Below are 23,586 nucleotides of genomic sequence, written 5' to 3' on the forward strand. Positions count from 1 at the left end.
GATGAGCAGCAGATCCCAGGATTGACCTGTGTCACTGCTGAGTTAGCTGAGATTAATCAGCTGGTAAATGGAGGTCAATTAATTTCACTGAATTGGGGGGGGGGGGGGTGTTACCTGTTAGAGAGGTGTGGTTACCTGCTGGAGGGGCCGGGCTACTTGTTTGAGGAAGGTGTGGTGTTTCTGTCAGAGGAGAGGATGAAGAGATGGGCGGGTCAGCTCCTGAAGATGGCTCTGATACGAAAAGAGTGGTGAGAAACTCAGAATGATGAGAAAAGTAAAGTTTCTTAGAGTCCATGACAATTTAAACGGAAAGTCTGAAAGGTATAAAACAGTCAGTTTATAAATCATTAATATTTGATTTAATAATTCTGTGGTATTTTGTGAAATACCAAATGTTCTCTAACAAAAACGGGAGTCAAAGTGTGACAAGGTGGTGGTCCACATCAGCACATAAGGTCTTGCCTTTTTCGAATCCTTTAATTGGGTGATAATCCCTGGGAAAAAACAGTATCTGAATTCTCTAATCAGGTAATAATCCATAGTAATCCTTGGGAAAATAAAGGTATTTCACTCCTTTAATCAGGTAATAATCCCTGGGTATACACAGAGTATCTGAATGCCTTGTTAAGGAAATCATCCTGTTAATCCTTTTTTTAAATTTTTTTGCATAAACAGAGTTCCTAACTCACCTGTGGTACCTGGATCATGCTCAGGTCCTTCAGGACCCTCCTCAAATCTGGAGGCTGAGCATGTGATGATGTCATTGACTGTGGGCGTGGCTGTGGTAGTTATGGAGGGGGCAGGGCTTGTGATGAGGGTTTTGTTTATATTTGTCAGTGTTTCCTCGATGCTGCTGACGCTCCACTTTGTGACTCCGCCCTCTGACATCACATTTGTGCGCGGTGTCAACACCTGCAGGTTTGTTTCAGGATCCAGAGACTCTTGGGACAGTGAAGCGACACTGACGGAGCGGAGAAGAGACAGTGTCAGAGTTTAGAGCAAATTTTCACTGATGTTTAAAATATGACAGTAAAATCATTCCTGCTCTGTGTGAATAAAGATTATTGTCTCTTAAAATGTTGTTTCATGTGAAAAACTCCTCCATGTTTGACATACTCAATAATCTCTGAATAATCCAAACTAGATTGACATACTTTTCTGCTCTTTTCCAACTTTAACTTTTTTCCTTTCAAATGTCCTTTTTGTTTAATGCATTTTTTATTCTTATCAACCTGCGAGCACTTTATAAATAAAGCTGTTTTTCTGATATTTGATTTTAAATCCTTATTTCTCTCTCAATGAAACCTCTCGATCAAATTATTCTCTAAAATACTCAAACTCTATGTCTAGTAACACTCTGAATAGAAAAATTTTTCCTCTAAAAGGGGCCGGTGAAGGTTTCAGGGATTACCTGCAGGTCTGGTCCTGGGTCTGGTCAGCTTTGGAGCAGGGGGGAGGAGGGGGGAGGTCTGAGGATGAGGACACGTTCTCCTCTTCAGGGCAGGAGCCGGAAGAGGTGGGCAGGTCCTGGAGTTTGGCCCTGGAGCTGGCGGTGGTTCCCAGGTATCCGAGGCGTGGCGCCCCCTGCTGGACGGCAGACACCACGCTGCTGTTTGGAGTCCTGGAGGAGACGCCTGATTGGTTGAAGAGGCAGAGCATCAAAAACTAGACTGGCTGGATCTCAAAATCCACACTCCAAACTCCAGAAGCCCTAGAGTAGAACCCTGCTTTTACTGGAGTCTTAGTCTCAGTCTGATCATTAGTAGCTCTAAAGGTCTACAGCCGAGGTCAGATCTAGGTTAGTACCAGGGTTATGGCCCAAACAGGCAGTCAGAGGGTTTAAGGACCCGTCAGCCCTAAAAATACGTTTGGTTTCTCTTGTAGCGTGTCAGAGTGAACCCTAACCCACCGTCTAGTTTGTCATGTCTGTCGGTCAGGACAAGTCATGATTTAATGTCTCTCTGATGGTTTTTGTGACATGGTAACAGACCAAAAGGCTGTGGTGTCTTACCTTAGCTTAGAAAGAACCAGTTAAAGGAAAATAAAGGCTCCATGTGTAGTGACAGAAAACCTCCAGGACTCTAACGTGAGGACCGTGTAGTTCACCCAAACCCCCGCTGTGCTGGTTAGAACCATCTCTATGAACTCTGTGAGTTCTTCCAGAAGAAAAAGCCCCTGAAATGAAAGAACTCCCATGTGTCCATACCCACACACCTCCCTTCTTATCTCTGCACTGGAACACAACGACAGTGTGCCGTCGGCGTATTGGGCGACGATGGGGCTGATGGGAAATCACGCAGGAAGCTCTACGACGGAGAACTGACTGGTTGAATCTCACTGGGACCACACAGCACAAACACAAAACACAAACTTTGGACTTAGATGGAGAGTGGTGTCCCTCAGGGAAGCCTTCATCATCCACAGAGTTTTCTAGAAAACCTTAGAACATTTCTGTGAACTCTGGGTTTCATCTCCTCTAGAATCAACACAATCGTTGGCTAGCTGTGTTAAAAGGACCATTTCCTTTGGCTGACGTGTGTTTGGTTAAATTCTAATTTTCAGACAGGAGAAAAAGAAGGTTCCCAACATTTTCCCTTGTCTACAGCTCATGTTAAAATTGATTAGCCTGTATTTCCATTCTAGTGCTGCCGGCTTATTTCTGCAGGAGTTTGTCTTAAAGATATGATCCTACATTTGCTGTCTCAAAGTTGTAGTTTTGGTTTTATGGTGTCAAACAGATACAGAGTTAGACTTCTATTGTAATGAAGGTTAAAGACAGTAACCTGACAGGTCAGATATACTGTTTCAAATATCCATATCTATTTCACATCATAGGCGTTTTTGGTGAGAGAGGAACCGTCAAAAACTCAAACGGTGATTAAATGAACCCAGAGTTTAATCTTAAGGACAAACTGGACATTTGGTCCCTCCAAAGGTCTTCAAAAACTGCTTGCAAGTCCAGTTCCTTCATGGGATAGGCTTTAAGAAGCCATGACCTGGATGAACAAGAGCCTACATAAACGTGACCGAAGCCAGATAAAGTTCCTGCAAGTCGGCATTCCGGTGGTTAAGAAAAATGGATACAAAGTCGTTTTCTTCAAAATGATAATTTTTTGTTTTTTTCTCATTTTATGCAAATCCGACATTTAAACTACTCATTCAATGAAAAAAGTAACACAAATGTTATATTTAAAAGCATTAATTTTGTGTTTTAAAATGCCCTGTTTTCAAAGTTACTACAGGGAGATTGAGGGGAGGGGAAAGCGATATTGCCTCAGCATGCCATTGTTCCCAGTTTCGCCCATTGAGATGGACAATAACAAACACTGCATGGCTCAAACGCCACCCCTCCCCAACACGTAAATACAGCTGTTTCTAGTTATCACCTTTTATTAACAAGCCTCAAGATGCACCCTGCAGCGAAGAAAAATAGAAGAGATGATGAAGAAGCAGCAAGAGTTATCAACAGACTTGGGACGACTTCAGGATCACTTGACAGTGAAAATTTGATGAAGGCGGATTTCCTGTGGGAATATTTTGATGAGCGTCACCAGTCGATTCAGAAGCTTGGTTTGGGTGGACTTTATGTAAATGTGGCTCTATTGTTCACGCACCATTACCTGGCCTGCCTGAAGGTAGGAAAAGTCCTGAAACTTTGAACCTGGTTTTCTCTGAACAAACAGGAACTAGAAGTTAACATTCAAATGAGCATATCTTTGTAAAATATGCTCAGATTAAGGTGTATGATACACCATTAGAAAGCTTGGAATCTACACTTTCATAACGTGTAAAAAAAAATCAAAAATGACCTCGGACGACTTGCAGGAGTTTTTACCAGCTTTGGTCACAAATATCGTGATTAGACGGACCTTCTGTTCACATTAATAATGGGCCAATCAGAACAACAATCAGATTTTACAGAGCTGATTCTACCTTCAGAGACACAGAATAAAGGTTTAACAGAGCTGATTCTACCTTCAGAGACAGAATAAAGGTTTTACAGAGCTGATTCTACCTTCAGAGACAGAATAAAGGTTTAACAGAGCTGAGAGTTTCTGTGGGCTCAGCTGAAACAGAGAAAGTCTGCGTGTTCCCGTGTCACACCTGCAGGTGTGCAGTAAAAAGGATCTTATCTAAAGCTTAGTCACAGCTGAAGGGAAACACGAGTCAAACCAGTCAGGCACATCAGACTGGTTTAAGACGTCCTTTGACGCAGAACTGACAAAAAAAAAAAGGTTTATATTTTTACACAAACTGCTGTCTGTTGAAGTGATCAGAGCGTATCTGCACTGGTTTATAATCCCAGCTCTTTTTCAGGGTCTCTGGGAGCTAAGAGCAGGATTAAAGGGCCTTCCATCGTGTTCAGTGGTTTGTTTCTGTGGGTTCCTCAGAGACATCTATCCTCTGTGAGCAGCACACAGCCCTCTTCCTCTCAGACCTCGCTAACGGAGATAGTTGTGAAGTACAGACGACAGATTAGTAATGGGATTATTATAGACTGAGAAGGTTTCATGATTATCAGGATTATTTTACATAATGTCTGAATTCTAATCCATAAAATCACACAAACCTTCTACAGAAAATTAAATGTGCTTTATTACTGCCTTTTTGAAACAGGAATAACAAAATGATCAAATAATCTGGTAAAAAAAAAAATTAAGACGCCATATCTAAATGAATATGAGCTGCTGCTCATGAATTAACCAGCTGGGTTTTTTATTTTTAATATTTTACTGATATGAGACTAGGATTAACTACTTTGGCCTCCCAGCTGAAAATCTGATTATGTAGGTACACATTGTCCTATGATCTCACAAGAAACCCGACCCCACTCAAAGGAGCCATTATAAACTGGATTTTATGGTTAATGATCAGTTTACTTTATCTGTTTCAACTAAAATTATTACCAAGTTTAGCACAGCAAACAATCAAAACTGAGAGGCTGTAGGATCTCTCAGCACATGGAACCAGGGCCTGTTAAAACAAAGATGGGCTGTTCTCTGTAATAAGTGCCATCTAGAGTTTAAGGCCTCTGAATAATAAAAATAAGACTTTCGAGACCACTTATTGCCTTAAATGCTAAAAGTACAATTTCAAACTTTTCAAGACTTTCCAAGGATCTGCAGGAACCCTGATTTTGTAAATAAACATTGTACATTAACTCTATGTTTCCTCCCATTTAGTCGTCTTCTTTGAGGTGGACGTGATAAATGCAGGCTGGTCCGGGATTTGAACCTGGGACCTACAACAGCCTCAAAGGCCCCCTCTATTCTCAGATTTTGTTTTGCTTTTCTCCATTTTGATTCAGAGTCTTAAAAACAATAAAGTGTACCAGTAGAAAAAGGGTTGTATGAGACATGTATGTGGAGTTAGACTCTTATCAGCTGAACAGGATATTTATTTCACAGAGAAACAGGCAGAAATAGAAAAGTGTTAAAAATCACCAGCGACAAAGAGCGAGATGACTGACCTGTGCTGCTGACATTTTCACTCTGAATCTGGGTGTCCGAGGTCACCTTGCTGCTCGACTCCGAGTTTATCTGGAAACAAACATTTCAATAAACTTTATTCACAAGCTCCAAGTGGTTGACGCTGGGATGATGAGGGTTGGTTTTGGAGGTGCTGAGAGGGTGTTCAGAGCTGTCTGGGTGGGTTTCAGGTGTGTTTGATGTTGCTCCGTTATGTTTTAGGAGTAAACATCGCTGTCAGGAGGGTTACTGTTGCTTAGATGCTTTAACTGTTCAGAGGCAAAGACCATCTGCATAAAATTTTATATTTATCCTATTTTAGACTGGATTCACCCCCTCTGACCATCAAGGAGGCATGGCCTGAATCGAGCCTCATCACTATGATTATCATTCCATATAATCCTCACGTTAGTGGCATTCAGGTGATAATTTTACTGGGTCGGTGTAGTTTAAGACCGACAGATTTTTAATATTCTCCTAAGAGCAGAACACGCTGGCGTTCGCCCTGCCGCCTACTCCACTCTAGGTGTAAAATGAGTCCGTACCGATGTGTTGCTGACGTTGCTCTCCTCTGAGATCCTGCTTGGGATAGAGACCGGGGGAGGCGCTTGGCTCGGCCACGCCCTACACACATAGCAGAAACAAACATCACCATGACAACTACCGTTTAAACCCAGCCTTTAAACCCATGGCGTCCTGTAGAACTGACCTGATCCGGTCCTGGAATCGGGACAGGAAGCGTGTGGAGATGCTGAGTCGGGGGTTCAGGAAGTGTTTCTCCTCTGGAGGCTGCAGAGTCCTCAGATCGGTGTCAAACTTCTCTGAAAGGTTAAAGGTCACACTCGTCAGAGCCATGATAAGAGCGGCATGAACGTTCACAGAGCGGTGGCGAGTGTGCGTTACCGTCGTTGAGACTGGACGCCAGAGTTTCAAAGTGATTCTTCAGAGAGTTTCTGTCCTCGTCGTCTTCGAGGAGCAGGCTGCCAGCAGAGCTGCCCTGACTCAGAGAGTCCGTGTCTGAGGACCAAAGGTGGATGTTAGCGTCTGCAGCAGTCATACGGGGATATCTGAGTCTAAATGGATGCAAACATCCATGAGAGTGAAGAGCATCGCCTGGACAGTTTTAACCCTATAAATGACTGAAACACAGAGGTAGATACCAGGGGTCTAAAAGACCCGATCACAGAGCAGGCTGATATTCTGACTTACACAAATTCCCCTTCACAGGGACAATAAATGAACTTTGAAATTGACCCATCAAACCTTCGTCTGTCTGACCTGCATCGTGCTGCGGTTCCAAACTTCCCGTTGAGCCTTCAGAGCACGCTGAGTCCGGACTCAGATGACTGCTCCACACAGGCTCCGCCCCTGTACCTGTGACTTCCAGCTGGGTCAGGGACTGCTGAGGATCCACGACGCCTTCAACATCAAAATCCCTGAACACACAAACATACTGACGATTAGAGTCCATGAGAGAGGATCCTGCTGGGTCTGAACACAGAATCAGGTGCACCGCATGCTGACCAGAACTGGACGATTTTCAGCTCAGAATCTCCCAGAATGCCTTGCAAATCATCAGCAAGACTTGAAAATACAAGAGCAACCAAATTTCATGAATTGATGTTGTTTCATTGCATTTTGGTCCTTTGGATTTCAAAATACACATTAACAATCGTTAATTGTAGAAATGTTTAGTGTAGTCATCTCATGTGTTTACATTAGGGTTGTCAATAGATTCCATTTTTTAATTGCAATTAATCTCACAAATCCCATAGTTAACTCGCGATTAATCGCAAATTAATCACACTTTTTTGTCTGTTCTAAATGTACCTTACAGTCCTATTTCTCAAGATTTAAATACCCTTATCAACATAAGTGGACAAAAATGCTGTCTTTATGCAAATGTTTGTTCATGTCAACAACCCAAAACAACAACAGATAAAGTCCAGAAAATTCTCTAGTCTGAGCTCAAAGGTACTGAACGCTCCAAAAATACGCTGAGAGCATATCATGGTAAACTCAAGCCAACAAGCCACAACAGATGGAGATACTGACCTTAATGAAAGATTACTGAATAATACCACAATGTAGAGTGGGGGTGGAGGGGGGGTGCTGAATGGACCTTTAGGGGACGTGATTGGACCGGTCAACAGTCAATATAAATAGTCAGTGCAGCTGTGGTGCCGGTTCATGGCAGATATATTAGCCTAAATAAATGAATAAATCATACTGGCCCAAAAGTGTGTCGGCACACCAGGAAAAGCCCGGTATGCCAGATAGCGAGTCCATCCCTGCAGAGTTGTCTGAGTGTCTCCATTGTAAACAAATCCAGCATGGTGAGGGGGGCGGCTGTCTGCATTAGCGGTGTGCATGGCTAGCGAGTGGTGTAGGCTATGTAAGACTCTACCAACTCCTTGTAACTCAGTTCATGTCGCCAGTATGAGAAAATAACTTCAGTCTTATCTGACATGATCTGAAAGCTGAACCTGCCATTCAAAAGTCTCTGTCCTTTATCCATTTCTGCTCGCTGTACCGCATCACGACGGCGCCAATTCCTGGTCTGGCAAACTATGGGATGGGTCGAGGGTCACACAGAACGCACATGCGTTAATCGTGCGACAAAAAAATTAGCGGCATTAAAAGTAATTTGAGTTAACGCGATATTAACGCGTTAACTTTGACAGCCCTAGTTTACATAAATGCTGTCAGCTACTACTAGTTCCCGAACCAGGAACTAGAAAAGTCGTCCCGTTTGATAGGAGAGATTAACCATGACTCCTGTTACTCTACCTCAGTGGGACACCGGAAATCAAGGGGTTAAATCAGACATGAAACTGAGCTCGGTCCCTGATTGTTAAAGCTGTTGAGTGGGTAATAGTTCTGGTGCAGTTTTGAAATTTTTTTCAGTAAATTAACAGCCAGTGTTTCATAATGAAGAGAATCTCCATTAAAATAAGGGCAATAATGACAGCTCTTTAAAGAAGGAGAATCAGGATAAAATCAGAAACATCAGCGCTGACCTTATAAAATCATGAATCAGAAAGAAACGTCAGTCCCTGAGTCTCTAAATCCAGAACCAACCCCTCTGGTGCTCAGCTGTGTTCATCCCGGCTGTCAGACATGAAGCTCACCTGTCAGTAGTGTTGTTGTTGTTTGGGTAGAGGATGAACGTGTTCCTGTCCTCGCCTCCATCCTGCAGTACCTGTCGACACCCACAGTGAAAAACGGCATCTAATTTTACCAATAATTGATCACCAACAATCAATCTAGTGGTGTACTACTCCACAGCAGGGCATTTTTACCTCTGGTTTTTGTTTTCACCCTCCACAGTCTCACCTTAAGCCCCGCCCACAACACTATCCACTGGCTTGATGTCACAACTGTCAGCCAATCAATGCTTAGGCCTGGGAGGCACTGACACAGTGAGCGTATGACATCACTTCTTGTTTTCTGCTGCTTCTGTGCTGTTTCTCATGTTGACAGAGCAAGAGCTGAATAGCTTTTTTCTTTAATTTTTTAAATGCATTTTAACTTTTATCATATTTTGTTTGTCATAAAAAAGACATGTTGATTCCAGGTATTGATTATTGGTCTCATGCACTACAAATTATCGTTATTGGCCCTGAAAAACATGAGTCAACCTTTACCAAAAATTAACCAACAGATCCTCAAATATTCTGATCATTCATGTAATATATCTGTGATTTTACAGCTATAATCAGAGATTCCCTTATTCAGGCTCCTTAATAAAGCTGGCTGAACTGACCTAAAATAAATCTCAGTTTTTTGAAGAAATGGGACTTGTCAAAAATATCATAATATTCTGATATAGTGGAATATTATTTTAGTTATAAGCTGTAATCATCAAGATGGAAACAAAAAGATCTTTGAAATATTCCAATGTGTATGAGATGCAGCTAGAATAAATACAAGCAGGTCATCCAGTCATAGCTTAGGAGGGAGACGGGACATTGTTATAAAATCCCCTCAGTGCATGAGTGTATTTATGCATGAGAGAGGGAGGACAGTGGAGCTGATGGTTCTTATTCTGACGGGGAGTTTCTAATCACTCTGCCTGACCTCAGCCAGCCACAGCCTGAGGGAGGGTCAGAGGGCCAATCCATCAGCTCAATGATCCAAATACATTCACATTAAAATATAACCGTTTTCTGTCCATTTATAAAAAGAGCCTGCAGCTAGGTTAAATGGAATAATGAGACTGTAACTGATGGCAAATTGTCAGTGCAGAAACTAGGGATGAATGTGATTCACCAGACTAAAACTGTTCCTACAGAGATGAAGACTGTCTAAAAATGATCAATAAAATCCCCAGAATAAATTCTCATTCTCTCAGTATTTTAGCTTAGCTGGTTGTTATGGCATTTGATACAGCAAAACAATGAAATATGTATTTCTGTAATGTTTAAGAAATTATCCTGGATCAGTCTGACCTCCTTCTCCTCTTCCTCCTCCTCCTCCTCCTCCTCCTCGTCTTCGTCTCCCAGCAGACTCTCCAGACTCTGAGGGTGGAAGTCCTCCTCGTCCTCCTCGTCTTCGTCCTTCTCACTCTTGGTTGGGCTCGGGGAGAAGGACGAGCAGATGACCAGAGGGTTCAGCTGCTCTGTCCAACGGCTGCGTACCTGGCGGGGCTCGGCGTCTGATTGGACAGCAGTGGCGGCTCCGCCCTGCCCCTGCTGAACACAGGAAGCGAAGAGTGATCACCCCCATCGTTACAGAACTCCTACTAAGGTACCAGGTGAGATAGAGAGGATTATGCTGAAGGATGTTCCTAATATTTTGCCCGTTACTATTAACAGACATGAGGGAAGTAGAACATTAGAAATGGTTTTTATGCAGTTCTGTTTATGAAGGTAGAACTGAAGAATCAGAGAGCAAGGCCGCCCATAAGGGGGGATGGGGCGAGCTTTCTGGGGCCTAGATATCAGCTACATCATGGGTCGTTATAAAGTTAATCTGTTATCACCATATTTATTTTTAACCTGAATAACAACAGCTCCTATCAGAACAACCAAAAAAAACATTTTATTTATTCATACTGTAGTACAAATATAGCCTTTATCAAAATGTGAAACCCTTTTCTTAAAAGAGAACTAGCTTTTTATTGCTAAAGCTAACGATGGGAGCACTGAACTAAACTATAAGGAAAGTAAAGTCAGACTTCAGAGCTACGCCATGATATGCACAAATGTCAGGATATTAGAAAATAAAGCAGAAATAACAGACTAGTTTAATGGAAAACAATTAAATAATTATGAAAGGAAGCAAAAATAGGCAAAAAGTAGTTAGAAGTGGCTAAAAGACGCAGCAAAAATGGGTTGGGAGTTGTAAAACGAAGTGGAAAAATCAGATGAAAAGCAGCAAAAATGGGTAAAAATGTGCAGAAAGCCACAACAACAGGATAAGAAAAAAAAGTAAGAAAAAATGATCAAAAAGACCCAGAAATTATTAAGCATTAGTGACAAAACAGTTGCAAAAACAGGCAAAATGTGGCAAAGATGGGCAAAAAATGTGGTGAAAAGGGTTAAAAAAAAGTAGCTTGATTAAATAACTCCAACAGCAGAACCCAGTAATAGTCTGACACTTTCAGCTCCAAAATAGGGCAAAGTTAGCCAGGATGCTAACACCAACGCTACTGACCCAACACACATGAATATCTATACGTCACAACTGGGTTTATCAGGGGCCACTCTCTGGTTTATCAGGGGCCATTCTCTGGGTTTATCAGGGGCCATTCTCTTGGTTTATCAGGGGCCATTCTCTTGGTTTATCAGGGGCCATACTCTTGGTTTATCAGGGGCCATTCTCTTGGTTTATCAGGGGCCATACTCTTGGTTTATCAGGGGCCATACTCTTGGTTTATCAGGGGCCATTCTCTTGGTTTATCAGGGGCCATTCTCTGGTTTAGCTTGGGCCACTCTCTAGGTTTATCAGGGGCCAGTCTCTGGGTTTATCAGGGGCCAGTCTCTGGTTTATCAGGGGCCATTCTCTGGTTTAGCTTGGGCCACTCTCTGGGTTTATCAGGGGCCACTCTCTGGTTTATCAGGGGCCACTCTCTGGTTTATCAGGGGCCATTCTCTGGTTTATCAGGGGCCATTCTCTGGTTTATCAGGGGCCATTCTCTGGGTTTATCAGGGGCCATTCTCTGGGTTTACCAGGGGCCTGTTTTCTGGGTTTATCAGGGGCCACTCTCTGGTTTATCAAGGGCCATTCTCTTGGTTTATCAGGGGCCATTCTCTGGTTTATCAGGGGCCACTCTCTAGGTTTATCAGGGGCCATTCTCTGGGTTTATCAGGGGCCATTCTCTGGTTTATCTGGGGCCATTCTCTTGGTTTATCAGGGGCCATTCTCTTGGTTTATCAGGGGCCATTCTCTGGTTTAGCTGGGGCCACTCTCTAGGTCTATCAGGGGCCATTCTCTAGGTTTATCAGGGGCCATTCTCTGGTTTATCTGGGGCCATTCTCTTGGTTTATCAGGGGCCGTTCTCTGGTTTAGCTGGGGCCAATATCTTGTTTATCTGGGGCCAATATCTGGTTTATCAGGGGCCATTCTCTGGGTTTATCAGGGGCCATTCTCTGGGTTTATCAGGGGCCATTCTCTGGGTTTACCAGGGGCCTGTTTTCTGGGTTTATCAGGGGCCATTCTCTGGTTTATCAGGGGCCATTCTCTGGTTTATCTGGGGACATTCTCTGGGTTTATCAGGGGCCCAGTCAGTTCTGTGGGCATCCCTGTCAGAGTAGAGGTGGTCGTAGGGTTCTAGCTGATCGTTCGGCACACAGACCATCTACTAATCAATGTTATCAGTGATCAATGAACTGACCAGTTTCCTGAACCACATGGGCAGCTTCCCGTTGGTCTGAAGCAGTTGAGGATCTGAAAAAAAAAAAAGCGGCCCTGTTAAAATCTGGAATTTAGTCCCACTGGTACATTCTGTACCATCCACAAATTTATTTTATATGTGTGTTCATTTTAACAACAGTCTGTCAAACAAATAGCAGTTCTCAGCCATTTTCTGCAAAGCCAAGAGCTTTGCAGAAAACTGAATATACTCTCCTTGACAGATTTATCCTGGTTATTGGGGTTTTAATGCTAGGCACCACCATAACAGGGAAAAACAACCAAAAGGAGCAAAAATCAGTCTCAGGATTAAGGTTGAAATTATATTATTATTGTTATTTAAGGAATAATTGTACTTTAATAACAGAGGGCATAAGACCGTTCCAACCACGGGTGTAACTGACTCACCATGAGTAGGGTCCAGTCTGGCTGGAGTACTGGAGCCCGCCTCGTCTTCTTCGTCAAGCTGAGGCAGCTGAGAGGATGGCGCGGTGATGAAGGTCTCTCTCCTGAAACAACAGCACACCTTTACACCTGCAAGGCTCTCAGGTAAACCCGTTGGACCGCCTCTGACTTACCGTATGCTCTGATGTTTGACGCTGCAGGTTTGAGGAGCCGCGCTCACTTTGAAGCCCCACCTCTTTCTCATGGTGCTAGTCATCTGAGAGTCCAACCTCCACACGAACACACAACTACACAAAACATCACAATCACAGCAAGTCACTCAGGGTGTCTATGCCACAAATAACACTGGTAAAGGTCTGAAAAAAGTAAAATAATCACAAATAACGAGACATTAGCTCAGCATTTCATACTGGTTTATGTGACCTACCACAGCCACCCTTAGATAAAAATACACCAGGTTTATGGCATTTAATAGGCGTACAATGGGTCACAGTTACACATAACTATCTTTATTCTCCTCACAAACAAGACCATGAGATTACAGAACACGTGATAATATCCTGTTATGAGTATGAGATGAAAAAATTCAGTTTTAATGAGAGAAAACTGGAAATCCAAAGGTTGACTGCAGTGGTACATTATAAATCTGACACTCAAAAACAAATTCATAAATATAATCTCTTTTGTTGTAAATATTCAACATGTACACGACTGATTTAAAAAATTCTGACCCTAAATTTATACAAAATAACTCCTGTATTCTAACATCATGTATTGTTACTGGTGTTTAAAGGGTTAAAGTCTGGAAAATAACTGAATATTTGGTATTTTTTATCAGGATCAAAGGTGATCAAAAGATTTTTTTTTTTAAAGTTGGTAAAAACATTTCTGTCTAATATGTTTTGAATATTCTTGGAAGCTGATATTTTTGTCTTTAATGGCCTTAGAGGGTAGTAAAATTATACTAAATTATATACGCATGTGCACAACAGTACCAGAGGGTTAAATCCAGAGTCTAAAGGATCCTCAGAGCTGATTTTAACCATCACTGGCCCTCAGGCCAGGCCTTTGTCTGAGTGGACATAAAGCTCTTTGTGTCTCTTCCTGATGCTGATGATGTTCTTACTCTCAGACGTACACTGCTTTAGCGTCTCCTAAATCAGTGGTTCTCAACATTGGGGTCCGGACCCTATTGAGGGTCATGAGACACTGAGAGGGGGTCTCCAGATGCCTTAAAAAAACTAGGAATATTTTTAAATTTACACTGTTGCCACTTTACACCAATTTTGCCAGACTTCAACCAGTTTTCATAACTTTTTCCCACCAATTTTGCCAACTTCAACACATTTTTGCCACTTACCCATTTTTTGTCAGTTTTTAACCCTTTCCACCACTTTTTTTCTGCCTATTTTTGCACTTCTAAACCAAATCTTGCCACACTCTGCCTATTGTTGGTTCTGTTGGCCCATTATTGCCACTAACCCTTCTTTACCACTTTTTACGCCACATTTCACAAATTAATATGCCCATTTCTGCCAGTTTAACCCATTTCTGCCTAAGCTAACCCTCTTTTGCCAGTTTATGTATATTTTTCATCCCATTTCACCAAATTTCCACCTATTTTTGCTCCTTCAATGCCATTTCAGTCACTTTTGGTTATTTTGGCCACTTTTATCCAATTTTTGACACTTTTAACCCATTTCTGCTACTTTTAAACACCAATTTCACTGCCTTTCCCAGCATTTTTGCCATTATTACCCATTTTTGCTATTTTAATATATTTTAATTCTGTTTTAAACAAAAGGATTTACATTTTTAAGTGGTCTACTTACTGCACAAGTGAATTAAAAAGATATTTGTTTCTTTGATAAGAGTGGTTATGATGCAGGTTAAATACAAAATACCACAGCTTGACTTTACAATGGACCATGATTTTGCTGGCCCCCAGTTTGGCTGGGCCACTTCCATCCTAATGGGTGGCCTTGTCTCCACATGACTATTCTTGAATGTTCATGACTGTGTTCAACCACCTCCAGGTACAGTGGGGGTCCCCAGTCACTGACACCTTTATTTTGGGGGTTGCAGGCTGAAAACGTTGAGAACTACTGTGCTAAAAGACACTGAACATCATGAAACACCGACCACCGAGGTGAGCTTACCTGTCTCCAGACACGGTGATGAGGTGTCTGCAGTCCTGACTGAACCTCATACTGGTGACTATCTCTGAGGAAACAACCAGACGAGTCAAACTTCAGTTAAAAACAGAGTTAAAAATCAGAGCTCTAAATCAGTGGTTCTCAACTGGTGGGTTGGGACCCAAAAGTGAGTCATGGAGCAGTTTTCCCTGGGTCCTGACTAGGTGTCTGAAAAGAAAAAGTCCTGAAGTCCTTATTGGACATTCATCGATAGATTTAATTTTACCCTGTTTTACTGTGAAATTGGGTAAATTTAAATATTTGATCAATATTTGAACTAATTTATCTCTAACTATAAATAGCTGCCAGTACTGATAATCCTGATTTTAAGGTAATCTCTGTTGATTCCAATATCATGCTGATTGTATGGTACACCCCTATTAAAGGGAGAATGGATGAATGTTCCAAATAGATAGATGATAACGGTAAATATTATCTATAAATAAGGACAGAACAGGAGAGTGAAGACAGGAGAAGACTGGGATTAACTGACCTGAGTGTCCGAACAGCGTGGCCACACACTCTCCTGACTCATAGTCAAAGATGGAGATGTTTTTGTCGGAGCAGCTAGTGGCAAAGAACGACCCAGTAGGATCCATCTCCACCTACAGACATAGAAAATATCAGCCAATCAGAGCACAGCGTCAGTGCCTACCATCCTGCCTGTTAAACAAATGTTGGGTTTATATCACCATGCATGAGTGAATTAATCTAACTAGTGACTTTAAGTTACGGTGGTCTCACACTAGAGGTCCGGGCCCAGACTTGACCCCAGTGTGGATCAAGAGGTGGTCTCAGTCATGAGACATGGGGAATATGAGCACAACCACGGCTGTCATCATGTGTAATTAACATCTTAACCCACACTGAACTTATCTGCACATGACTATTTTTGACTGTGCATAGCTGTGTTTAACCACCCTCGGGTACAGTGGGGGTCCCCGGTCTAAGGCACCTTTATTTTGGGGGTCCCAGGCTGAAAAGGTCAGAAACCCCTGCATTAAGGAGGGGCATAGCCAAGGGTCAATTATTGCCAATGTCCTTCTTGACGTTTGACAAAGTTTGAAGAAAATCCCGCTAAGCATTTGAGAGATATTTAAATCACAACTGCCTCCCCAGATCAGGCGTGCCAGTGTGAAAAATCCATCTGCTGATGCCTCTGGACACATCATCAGTGATGTTCCTGGAATCATTGGGTGTTCCGGGTCTCTCAACATCACACACCCTAATCCAGGTGACCCAGCCGGGGCTGATCAGACCTCAGCTTGTGTCCAGATGGCTAGCTAGCTACCATGACTCCAGGAATCTCCTCTCTTGAGCCACAGCCATCTTAAGGCCCTCTCTGCCGCTTCGGTTGTACTGCGGATGGCTCTCCTCTTCCTCTCTCCCTCGATGCCCAAACTGCTGAAGGCTCTGGCCAAAGAACAGGCCGTGAAACCTCTGCAACCCACCTCCACTGGAAGGCACCTTACTCTCCATCCAGCCTGTTGACAGTCGCTGACCAGTCCCATGTACTTTGAGAGCTTCCTCTCAAATGCTTCCTCCAGGTGGTCTTCCCATGGGACCATCAGCTCCAGCGGCACGGCCTGCTTGGATTACCCAGACACAAGGACGATGCCTGGACGCAGGTTGGTAGCAGCAATGTGACTGGGGAACTTCAGCTGACGCTCAAGGTCCACCAACAGCTGCCAGTCTCTTGCGGAGGTCAGGATGCCTGCAGGTGTTCTTCAAGGCTGCAGGGGTTGCCTGCTCCCCAGCTCTGACAAAGGCGATAGTTTTCTTGGAGGGACGGTACTGCTTTGCCCACTCAAGTCCTGTGCTGATGGCTTCAGCGATGGTCTTAAGGACTTGGTCATGCCTCCAGCAGTATTGTCCATTTCCAAGTGCCGTAGTGCAGCTGGTGAGGATGTGCTCTAGGGTTCCTTGCTTGGAACACAGGGGGCATGCTGGTGACTCTGCTATGCCCCATGTGTAAAGGTTAGATGGGCTTGGCAGCACATCATAAACTGCCTGGATGAGGAATTTGATGCAGTGAGGCTTGGCTTTCCAGATCTCATTCCAGGTCACCTTCTTCTCAACCGCGTCCTCCCATCTTGTCCATGGTCCCTGTTGTTTCATCCCTACGGCCTTGCAGGATCTTGTCTTCTCCACTGCTGCTCTGACTTACTCTTGTACAAGGCGCCGCCTCTCCTTTCCTGAGGAGCTTAATTGGGGAATTGAAAAGGATCCTAGTCCTGCACGGCCTCGTGTGACCACTCCAACAAGGCTTCTGTGACGCAGCCTTACAACTGCCTCCACAGATCAGACGTGCCAGTCATACAGGACTCACTGTTAAATACCTCTGTTTTCCTGGGCTGTTGACTAAAATCAGGCTCTTTTATTTACTTTTCTGTTAGCATACCACAGTCCCTGTGTGTTATGTTGTACTTGCATATATGTTTAGTTGTATTTTACCCTGCCCTGTGAAGCTCGTTGGTCGGCTCATGCTGTTTTTAAATGTGCTGTAGAAATAAATCTGGCTTTGACAGGAGCGGCACAGACCCATCAGTATCAGGTCATTTAAACATGTTAAACACACAGAAACACAGCGGTGTAAACCTGACCTTCAGCAGAGCTCCTTCATCACTGGAAGAGCCTTTCAGACATTTCTTCAACTTCCCCGTCTCCACGTTGTACACCCTGAAAAAAACACAGATCAGCACATCAGTGGGTCTGAACATGACTATTATCAGAACCCACCATCTTTAGGGACCCAAGACCCTAATCTAAGAGCATTTTCAACATCCATTTTCTACTCTGCTGATCTCGTTAAGGGATGCGGAGGCTGGAGCCAATCTCTGCTGTCATTGGGCGAGAGGTGGGGTTCATCCTGGACTGGTCACCAGCCAGTCACAGGGCGGACATGCAGACCAACAACCAGGCCCTCTCGCCTACAGCCCATTCTACTGTGGGAGAAAGCCGCATTCCCACACATGCACGGGAAGAAGATGCAAACTCCATGAAAGACCCTGACCGGGATTCAGACTGGGAACCTTCTAAGGTGAGGCAAACACGCTAACCCCTGTACCACCATGCAGACCACCACTCAAATGGATTTAATGAGGAATGTTCCAGTTAAAGCTCAGATGGAACAAACATGACTGAACAGAGACAAAGCAAACATGTTCAAAAACACATCATTACAGCAGGGAGGGCGGTCATTTTTACTCTGTTTGCCATGGTTACATATATTTGGATGTTATTTTCGGAAAACTGAGAAATGTCCTCATTTTCATGAGAAATGCAGCGTTACTCATTTTAACCTTGGAGTAAAATAAAGCGCATGCATGCTTGTTCGTCTGGGTCTTCTGTGTGTCATCATGGATTTTTCCATTCATGACCTGCTGGTAACGGGTCAGAGACCCACTCCTGGGACTCCACCCACCAGTTGAGAACCACTGGGTTAAACAGCACAGCCACATGAGGCTTCATGGTGACTCTGACCTGACATTTCTGTCCTGACAGGCGATGGTCACGTGTGTCCTGGTCGAGTCCAGGTCCATGTCGTACAGTGTCGTCTTCTCGACCACGTGGTGACTCCTGGAGAAGGACAGGCCGTCCGCCGTCTGGACCACAACAAACCAGACGTCAGCCACATGGAACTACTATGACACCGTGATAGTGTGTGTTCAGACCCACCTGCTCCGCCGTCTGGAAGTAGATGCTTTTATCGGCTCCACAGCTCACCATTCGAACCTCTGGACTCTCACCTGGACATGGGAAACAATGGCTAACTTTTACTGCTAACTCTCACTAATAAATCTTTCTTGATTTTACTGATGAGGAAAGAAAGAAAGAAAAAAAGGAAGAGAAACACAAAATAAGGAAAGTAGGATTTCTGTGATCTATTAAAAAACTGACAGTTGAATGTTTGCATGATGTGTGCAGTATAACATCTCTGCATTACTTGGCATTTTGACTCACATTTCAGGTTAAAAGAATATTGCACCTCCTGTGATGAGGAAATTACGGTAGGACAGAATGTGATTTAATCTAAATTTAAAATTAACTGTCTGGAATAAGCATTAAGGATGTAGAGCCTGAGTTTACCCGTGAATTTGACAGCAGTGATGGAGGCCGAGTGGTCGCTCAGCGTCTGCTCCAGGCTGTAGTTCTTCTCCAGGTTAAAGACGTGGATCAGTCGATCTCTGCTGGCTGACGCTAACAGCTTCACACCTTAAACCACAACAACGCCAACAACACAGACACACAAAACGACATAAACCAACTCTCAGAAATTAACATTCATTTCTCTTGTTTGCACTTATTGTCTGACTGATGAGATATTTTTGTTTTCAGAGTGATGTCGTGAACATACTCACCTGTGGATGTGGGGGAAAACTCCAGACACAGCACCTCTGAGTCATGAGCCTCGATCTTCACCAGCTGATCCAGAAACTTCAGACCAAAGATACTAAAAACAAACAGGTTAGCTGGAGGTATGCACCTCTATGAGCAGTATCACACCAGTACTCCGTTATATCTATGAAACATCCCAAGAGCCTTGTGTTTTGGTGTCTGCTTGTTTAAATTTAGGTAACTGTGCTGCCCTCTGCTGGACAACACTGAATAAAAACACCGCTCTTTCCTCTGGTTTCAATGGAAGTGAAATGATTCTATATAAAGCTGTAGATTAAAACATTAAAGACAGTGCAGGAATAAACACCACTAGGTACCAAAGACGTGTAAAAAGGCAGAGTCCTGAAAGCAGAGACATATTCAGGCTGAATGTTTAAAAAGCCCACAGGGAAACTTTGGTAGACATGCATGAAAAGCCTCCGTCTTAAGACTGAAGGGCGGAATCAGACAGCGCCAAGGTATGATCCATTTCCACCGAGCAGTCTGGTTTGGTTCAGTCCAGTCTGTCACAGTAAACCCTGATCTTCCTGTTTCCACAGCTGATGTCCATCAGATCTCACTCGTTGTGATGGGACTGTTTGCTTTTATCTTGTTGTTTTATTGTATTGTAATCTGTAAAGTGATCTTGAGTGTTGAGAAAGCACAGAAATAAAATGTATTATTACTATTTTTATCTGTCTGGTTTTAACGATCTGGGTCAGTAAAGGAGCTGGTCTTTGGGCTCCCCAACAGATCTTCATTTGGTGCCAGTTTGGCTTTTTATGACATCGTTACACGAATTCTGACCCCACAAGCTTTAAATCCTTAATAGTATACCAACGTCTCCATTAAAAACAAATTTATGATCAAACAAGGGAGAAAAGCTGTTAAAGAAGCTCACCCAGACTCTGGTCTCTGTCCTAGACTCCTCCAGAGCCTGGTCTCAGTCCTACACTCCTCTAGAGTCTGGTCTCTGTCCTAGACTCCTCTACACTCTGGTCTCTGTCCTAGACTCCTCTAGACTCCTCTACACTCTGGTCTCAGTCCTTGACTCCTCTAGACTCTGGTCTCTGTCCTAGACTCCTCTACACTCTGGTCTCAGTCCTACACTCCTCTACACTCTGGTCTCAGTCCTACACTCCTCTACACTCTGGTCTCAGTCCTACACTCCTCTAGACTCTGGTCTCAGTCCTAGAATCCTCTAGACTCTGGTATCAGTTCTAGAATCCTCTAGACTCTGGTCTCAGTCCTAGAATCCTCTAGACTCTGGTATCAGTTCTAGAATCCTCTAGACTCTGGTCTCAGTCCTAGAATCCTCTACACTCTGGTCTAAGTCCTAGACTCCTCTACACTCTGGTCTCAGTCCTTGACTCCTCTACACTCTGGTCTCAGTCCTAGAATCCTCTAGACTCTGGTATCAGTTCTAGAATCCTCTAGACTCTGGTCTCAGTCCTAGAATCCTCTAGACTCTGGTCTCCCTTCATCTGTCTAGACCTGTAGTAGGAGGAGGTCTACAGGACTAAGTCAGCAGATCTGGATCACCCCCTGTCCAGGTAAGCCAGTTCACCTGTGGTAATAATCCTGTTGTAAAGTGTCTGAATCATGTCACTGGATGCAGAGAAGATGATAAATGCAGCGTGCATGTCCTTTAACAGGACAACTTTCTTTTCTTCTCAGTGATTTCTGACAGCTCTTCTTATCTCTACTTCCTGCCCATCTGATCTTCAGCGCCTCATTGGGATCATGTGACTGCAATTATCCAATAAACAAAGATCCTGCACCTCAGACAGGGAGGTGTTCTCGCTTTTGCTAAACAAAACACAAAGTAAAGCTGATTGGTCTACGTTAGTTTACCTTAACTCAGTTATTAAATACTGTTAAAGACCTTTATCCACAGCATCCTAACTTTATTTTCTTTCCTTTAGCGTGGCCCTAACACTGTGGAAATTAAAAGCAACGTTGATTATTCCTTTGACACTGAGTAGAAATCATTTTTACACCTTACAGACCCCGCTTTTACAGGAGAACAGGTGTGTTAACCCTTAAAGATGATTACTAAATATAACATTCCTTTCCTTTACTAAATCTTTTACTTCAGTTTTGTTAGAGCACAGCTCACTTCACTATCAGACAGTAAACATCCAAACATGCGCTCGTGTGTCTCTTACTGCAGGTTTCCACAGCGGTCTCCGGCTGCCAAGTGTTGTCCATCAGGACTGATACCCAGCACTCTGATCCCTGCCTTCCCATCAGCCCCTGCTGCCTCCCCTCTCTCTCCCTCCGCCTGCAGGTGCTGCGTGTTCTCCCCCACATACAGGATCCTCAGGAGGTCCTGAAAACAAACACACTAGCGATGAAGCCAAATGTTTCTCAGGCAGTCACCATCTAACATTAACTCTGTGTCTGTCAGTCTTACATTGCTGTAGTGGTTTCTCTGTCCACTGGGGGCGTCGGCCTGCCACAGTCTGATGGTGTTGTCAGAGGAACAGGTGAGGAACGAGGATGGCGGCAGACACGCCTGGGTCGGCTCTGACAGCTCTGGATACACCTGAAGACCATGAACAGTTTTACAGTTAGGAGGTGGGGAGCTGCCAGGGGCCTCAAATTCCGAGGGGTCAGAGGTCACCTAACATGACGCAGATGTCTGAAACTACAATCAAGGATAAACATCTGTATTCTGAATGGAAATATGGCATATAAAACAGAATCAGAATAGATTTAGTCAATCCAAAAATGGCTCTGTGGAGAACCTGTGGCCCTAACAGAGAGGTCCAAGCCCCTCAGAAAGACCCCTCCATGGCTAATCATAGAACGGTGCATGCATGCTTTTGTCAAACAGTAAATCAACATTTCAGTTTAAAGGATTTATTTTTGCTCAATCAGGGAGAAAAGCTGTTAAAAGTGTCCTTCCTGTGAAGCCCTCTGGGCTTGTCTCTGCCTCGACTGATTCAGCAGACAGACTTTCCATCTTTTTTTCATGGAAATCACAGGTGGAGGTTTGTTGAGCAACTCAGTCACAAGAAGTTCTCACGAGGGGAAAGTCACTACTGTGTGAGTTTAACACAGACATATAAACCAGGCTTAAGAGTACAGATGTGTATTTTTAGCATCAGCTGGTCAGGCCTGATCTGATTCTGCTGGTCTGGTCTATCAGACAGTAGCAGTAGAATCTGTGCATGCAGCAGAACTCTGCAGGTTTATCCTCACCTGGATGCTCCAAACACAGCTGCTGTGGTACAGGGCGGAGTAGAGCTTCCCAACACTCCTCACGTCGCTGACGTCCCACACGTACACGCTGTGGTCGTTGTACACACAGGTCAAGTGTCTGGCAGCAGGGTCAAAGGTCAGAGCCACCGTGTCGGGGTACTGAGCACCTGGACTGGCAGGTGAGCGACTGCTGTTGGAAGAGTACAGGGTTAGAGATCAGTGGTGTTTGTTTACTGGTGGATTAGAGAAGGGCCGTTAATATAAGAGAATGTAAATCTTTGATTTAGTGCCAGTAAAAACCTACTGATAGACACACAGTGATGGATTTTTACCTATATCTGATGTGCTGTTGTAAATTTATTTTTGTCCAAACTGATGTTTACATGTAGATCAGACCTAAAATTTCAGTCCTTATAACACGTTAAAGTCAATTCTGCTGCTCCTGACTACAACTCACAGTCAGTATATCAGCTTTAAATTTCAGCAGACATTTTCAAACCTGCTGATATCGTGCTATTATTATCTAATAGCATCCACAAAGGGGTCATATTTTTTAGTCACCAAAAATTATGAGAAAACTCTGGAACAATCAAAGTGGCATGAAGATTGGCAGCATGTTGATACCAAAATGTTGGTGATATTTCAGCAAATGTTTGACAGCAGTAGTCAGCAGTGTTTGTACCCGTGCTCCACGCTCTGAATGAGTTCCACTCCTAGCCTGTGGGGGCGCTGCAGCGTGCTGATGTACTGCAGGCCAGAGGGACTGAAGACTCTGACGACACCATCAGCACAGCCACAGAAGATGAAGTCCTCGCTGACGGCCAGACAGCTCGCCGACGATGTCTGTCAACAACATGACATCGTTTTATCATCTTATTTAATCAAAACTAAAGGTACCCAACTGATAAGAAACCAATATTTATCAAAAATACAACACTTAAAACACTGGAATCTCCTGGTTACCCCTCTGGTGTCTGAACCTTACCCCTGGTTTTTATAAACTCTGTCTGTACAGCACATGAAGCACGCTGCAGAGCTAATCGCTCCCTTTCTAGTCAGTCTAAAGTTTCACAGCGCAC

The 23,586-nt window shown here is 43.7% G+C and overlaps 1 protein-coding gene across 5 annotated transcripts in view; it reads right to left on the minus strand.

Moving 5' to 3' along the window:
- Window positions 1-23,586, minus strand: part of wdr62 (WD repeat domain 62) — a 31,572-nt gene that overhangs the window by 2,335 nt on the left and 5,651 nt on the right. The window contains exons 8-32 of one of the 5 annotated variants that reach the window (XM_041803188.1): window positions 23,190-23,350; window positions 22,508-22,694; window positions 21,717-21,848; window positions 21,469-21,632; window positions 19,285-19,376; window positions 19,013-19,138; window positions 18,602-18,672; window positions 18,407-18,528; window positions 17,527-17,602; window positions 15,417-15,528; window positions 14,888-14,951; window positions 12,902-13,015; window positions 12,732-12,832; window positions 12,307-12,359; window positions 9,920-10,162; window positions 8,600-8,670; window positions 6,747-6,904; window positions 6,372-6,485; window positions 6,178-6,289; window positions 6,014-6,092; window positions 5,471-5,540; window positions 2,215-2,337; window positions 1,412-1,634; window positions 690-961; window positions 136-231 (exon numbers count right to left, since the gene is read on the minus strand). In XM_041803188.1, the coding sequence (XP_041659122.1) occupies window positions 136-231; window positions 690-961; window positions 1,412-1,634; window positions 2,215-2,337; window positions 5,471-5,540; window positions 6,014-6,092; window positions 6,178-6,289; window positions 6,372-6,485; window positions 6,747-6,904; window positions 8,600-8,670; window positions 9,920-10,162; window positions 12,307-12,359; window positions 12,732-12,832; window positions 12,902-13,015; window positions 14,888-14,951; window positions 15,417-15,528; window positions 17,527-17,602; window positions 18,407-18,528; window positions 18,602-18,672; window positions 19,013-19,138; window positions 19,285-19,376; window positions 21,469-21,632; window positions 21,717-21,848; window positions 22,508-22,694; window positions 23,190-23,350 (3,136 nt within the window). Of the gene's footprint in view, window positions 1-135; window positions 232-689; window positions 962-1,411; window positions 1,635-2,206; window positions 2,338-5,470; window positions 5,541-6,013; window positions 6,093-6,177; window positions 6,290-6,371; window positions 6,486-6,746; window positions 6,905-8,599; window positions 8,671-9,919; window positions 10,163-12,306; window positions 12,360-12,731; window positions 12,833-12,901; window positions 13,016-14,887; window positions 14,952-15,416; window positions 15,529-17,526; window positions 17,603-18,406; window positions 18,529-18,601; window positions 18,673-19,012; window positions 19,139-19,284; window positions 19,377-21,468; window positions 21,633-21,716; window positions 21,849-22,507; window positions 22,698-23,189; window positions 23,351-23,586 lie in introns of those variants that run through there. The other 4 variants (XM_041803179.1, XM_041803197.1, XM_041803213.1 and 1 more) reach the window with 4 other exon arrangements.

The sequence above is a fragment of the Cheilinus undulatus genome, linkage group 2, assembly GCF_018320785.1.
Source record: "Cheilinus undulatus linkage group 2, ASM1832078v1, whole genome shotgun sequence".
Taxonomy (NCBI): domain Eukaryota; kingdom Metazoa; phylum Chordata; class Actinopteri; order Labriformes; family Labridae; genus Cheilinus; species Cheilinus undulatus.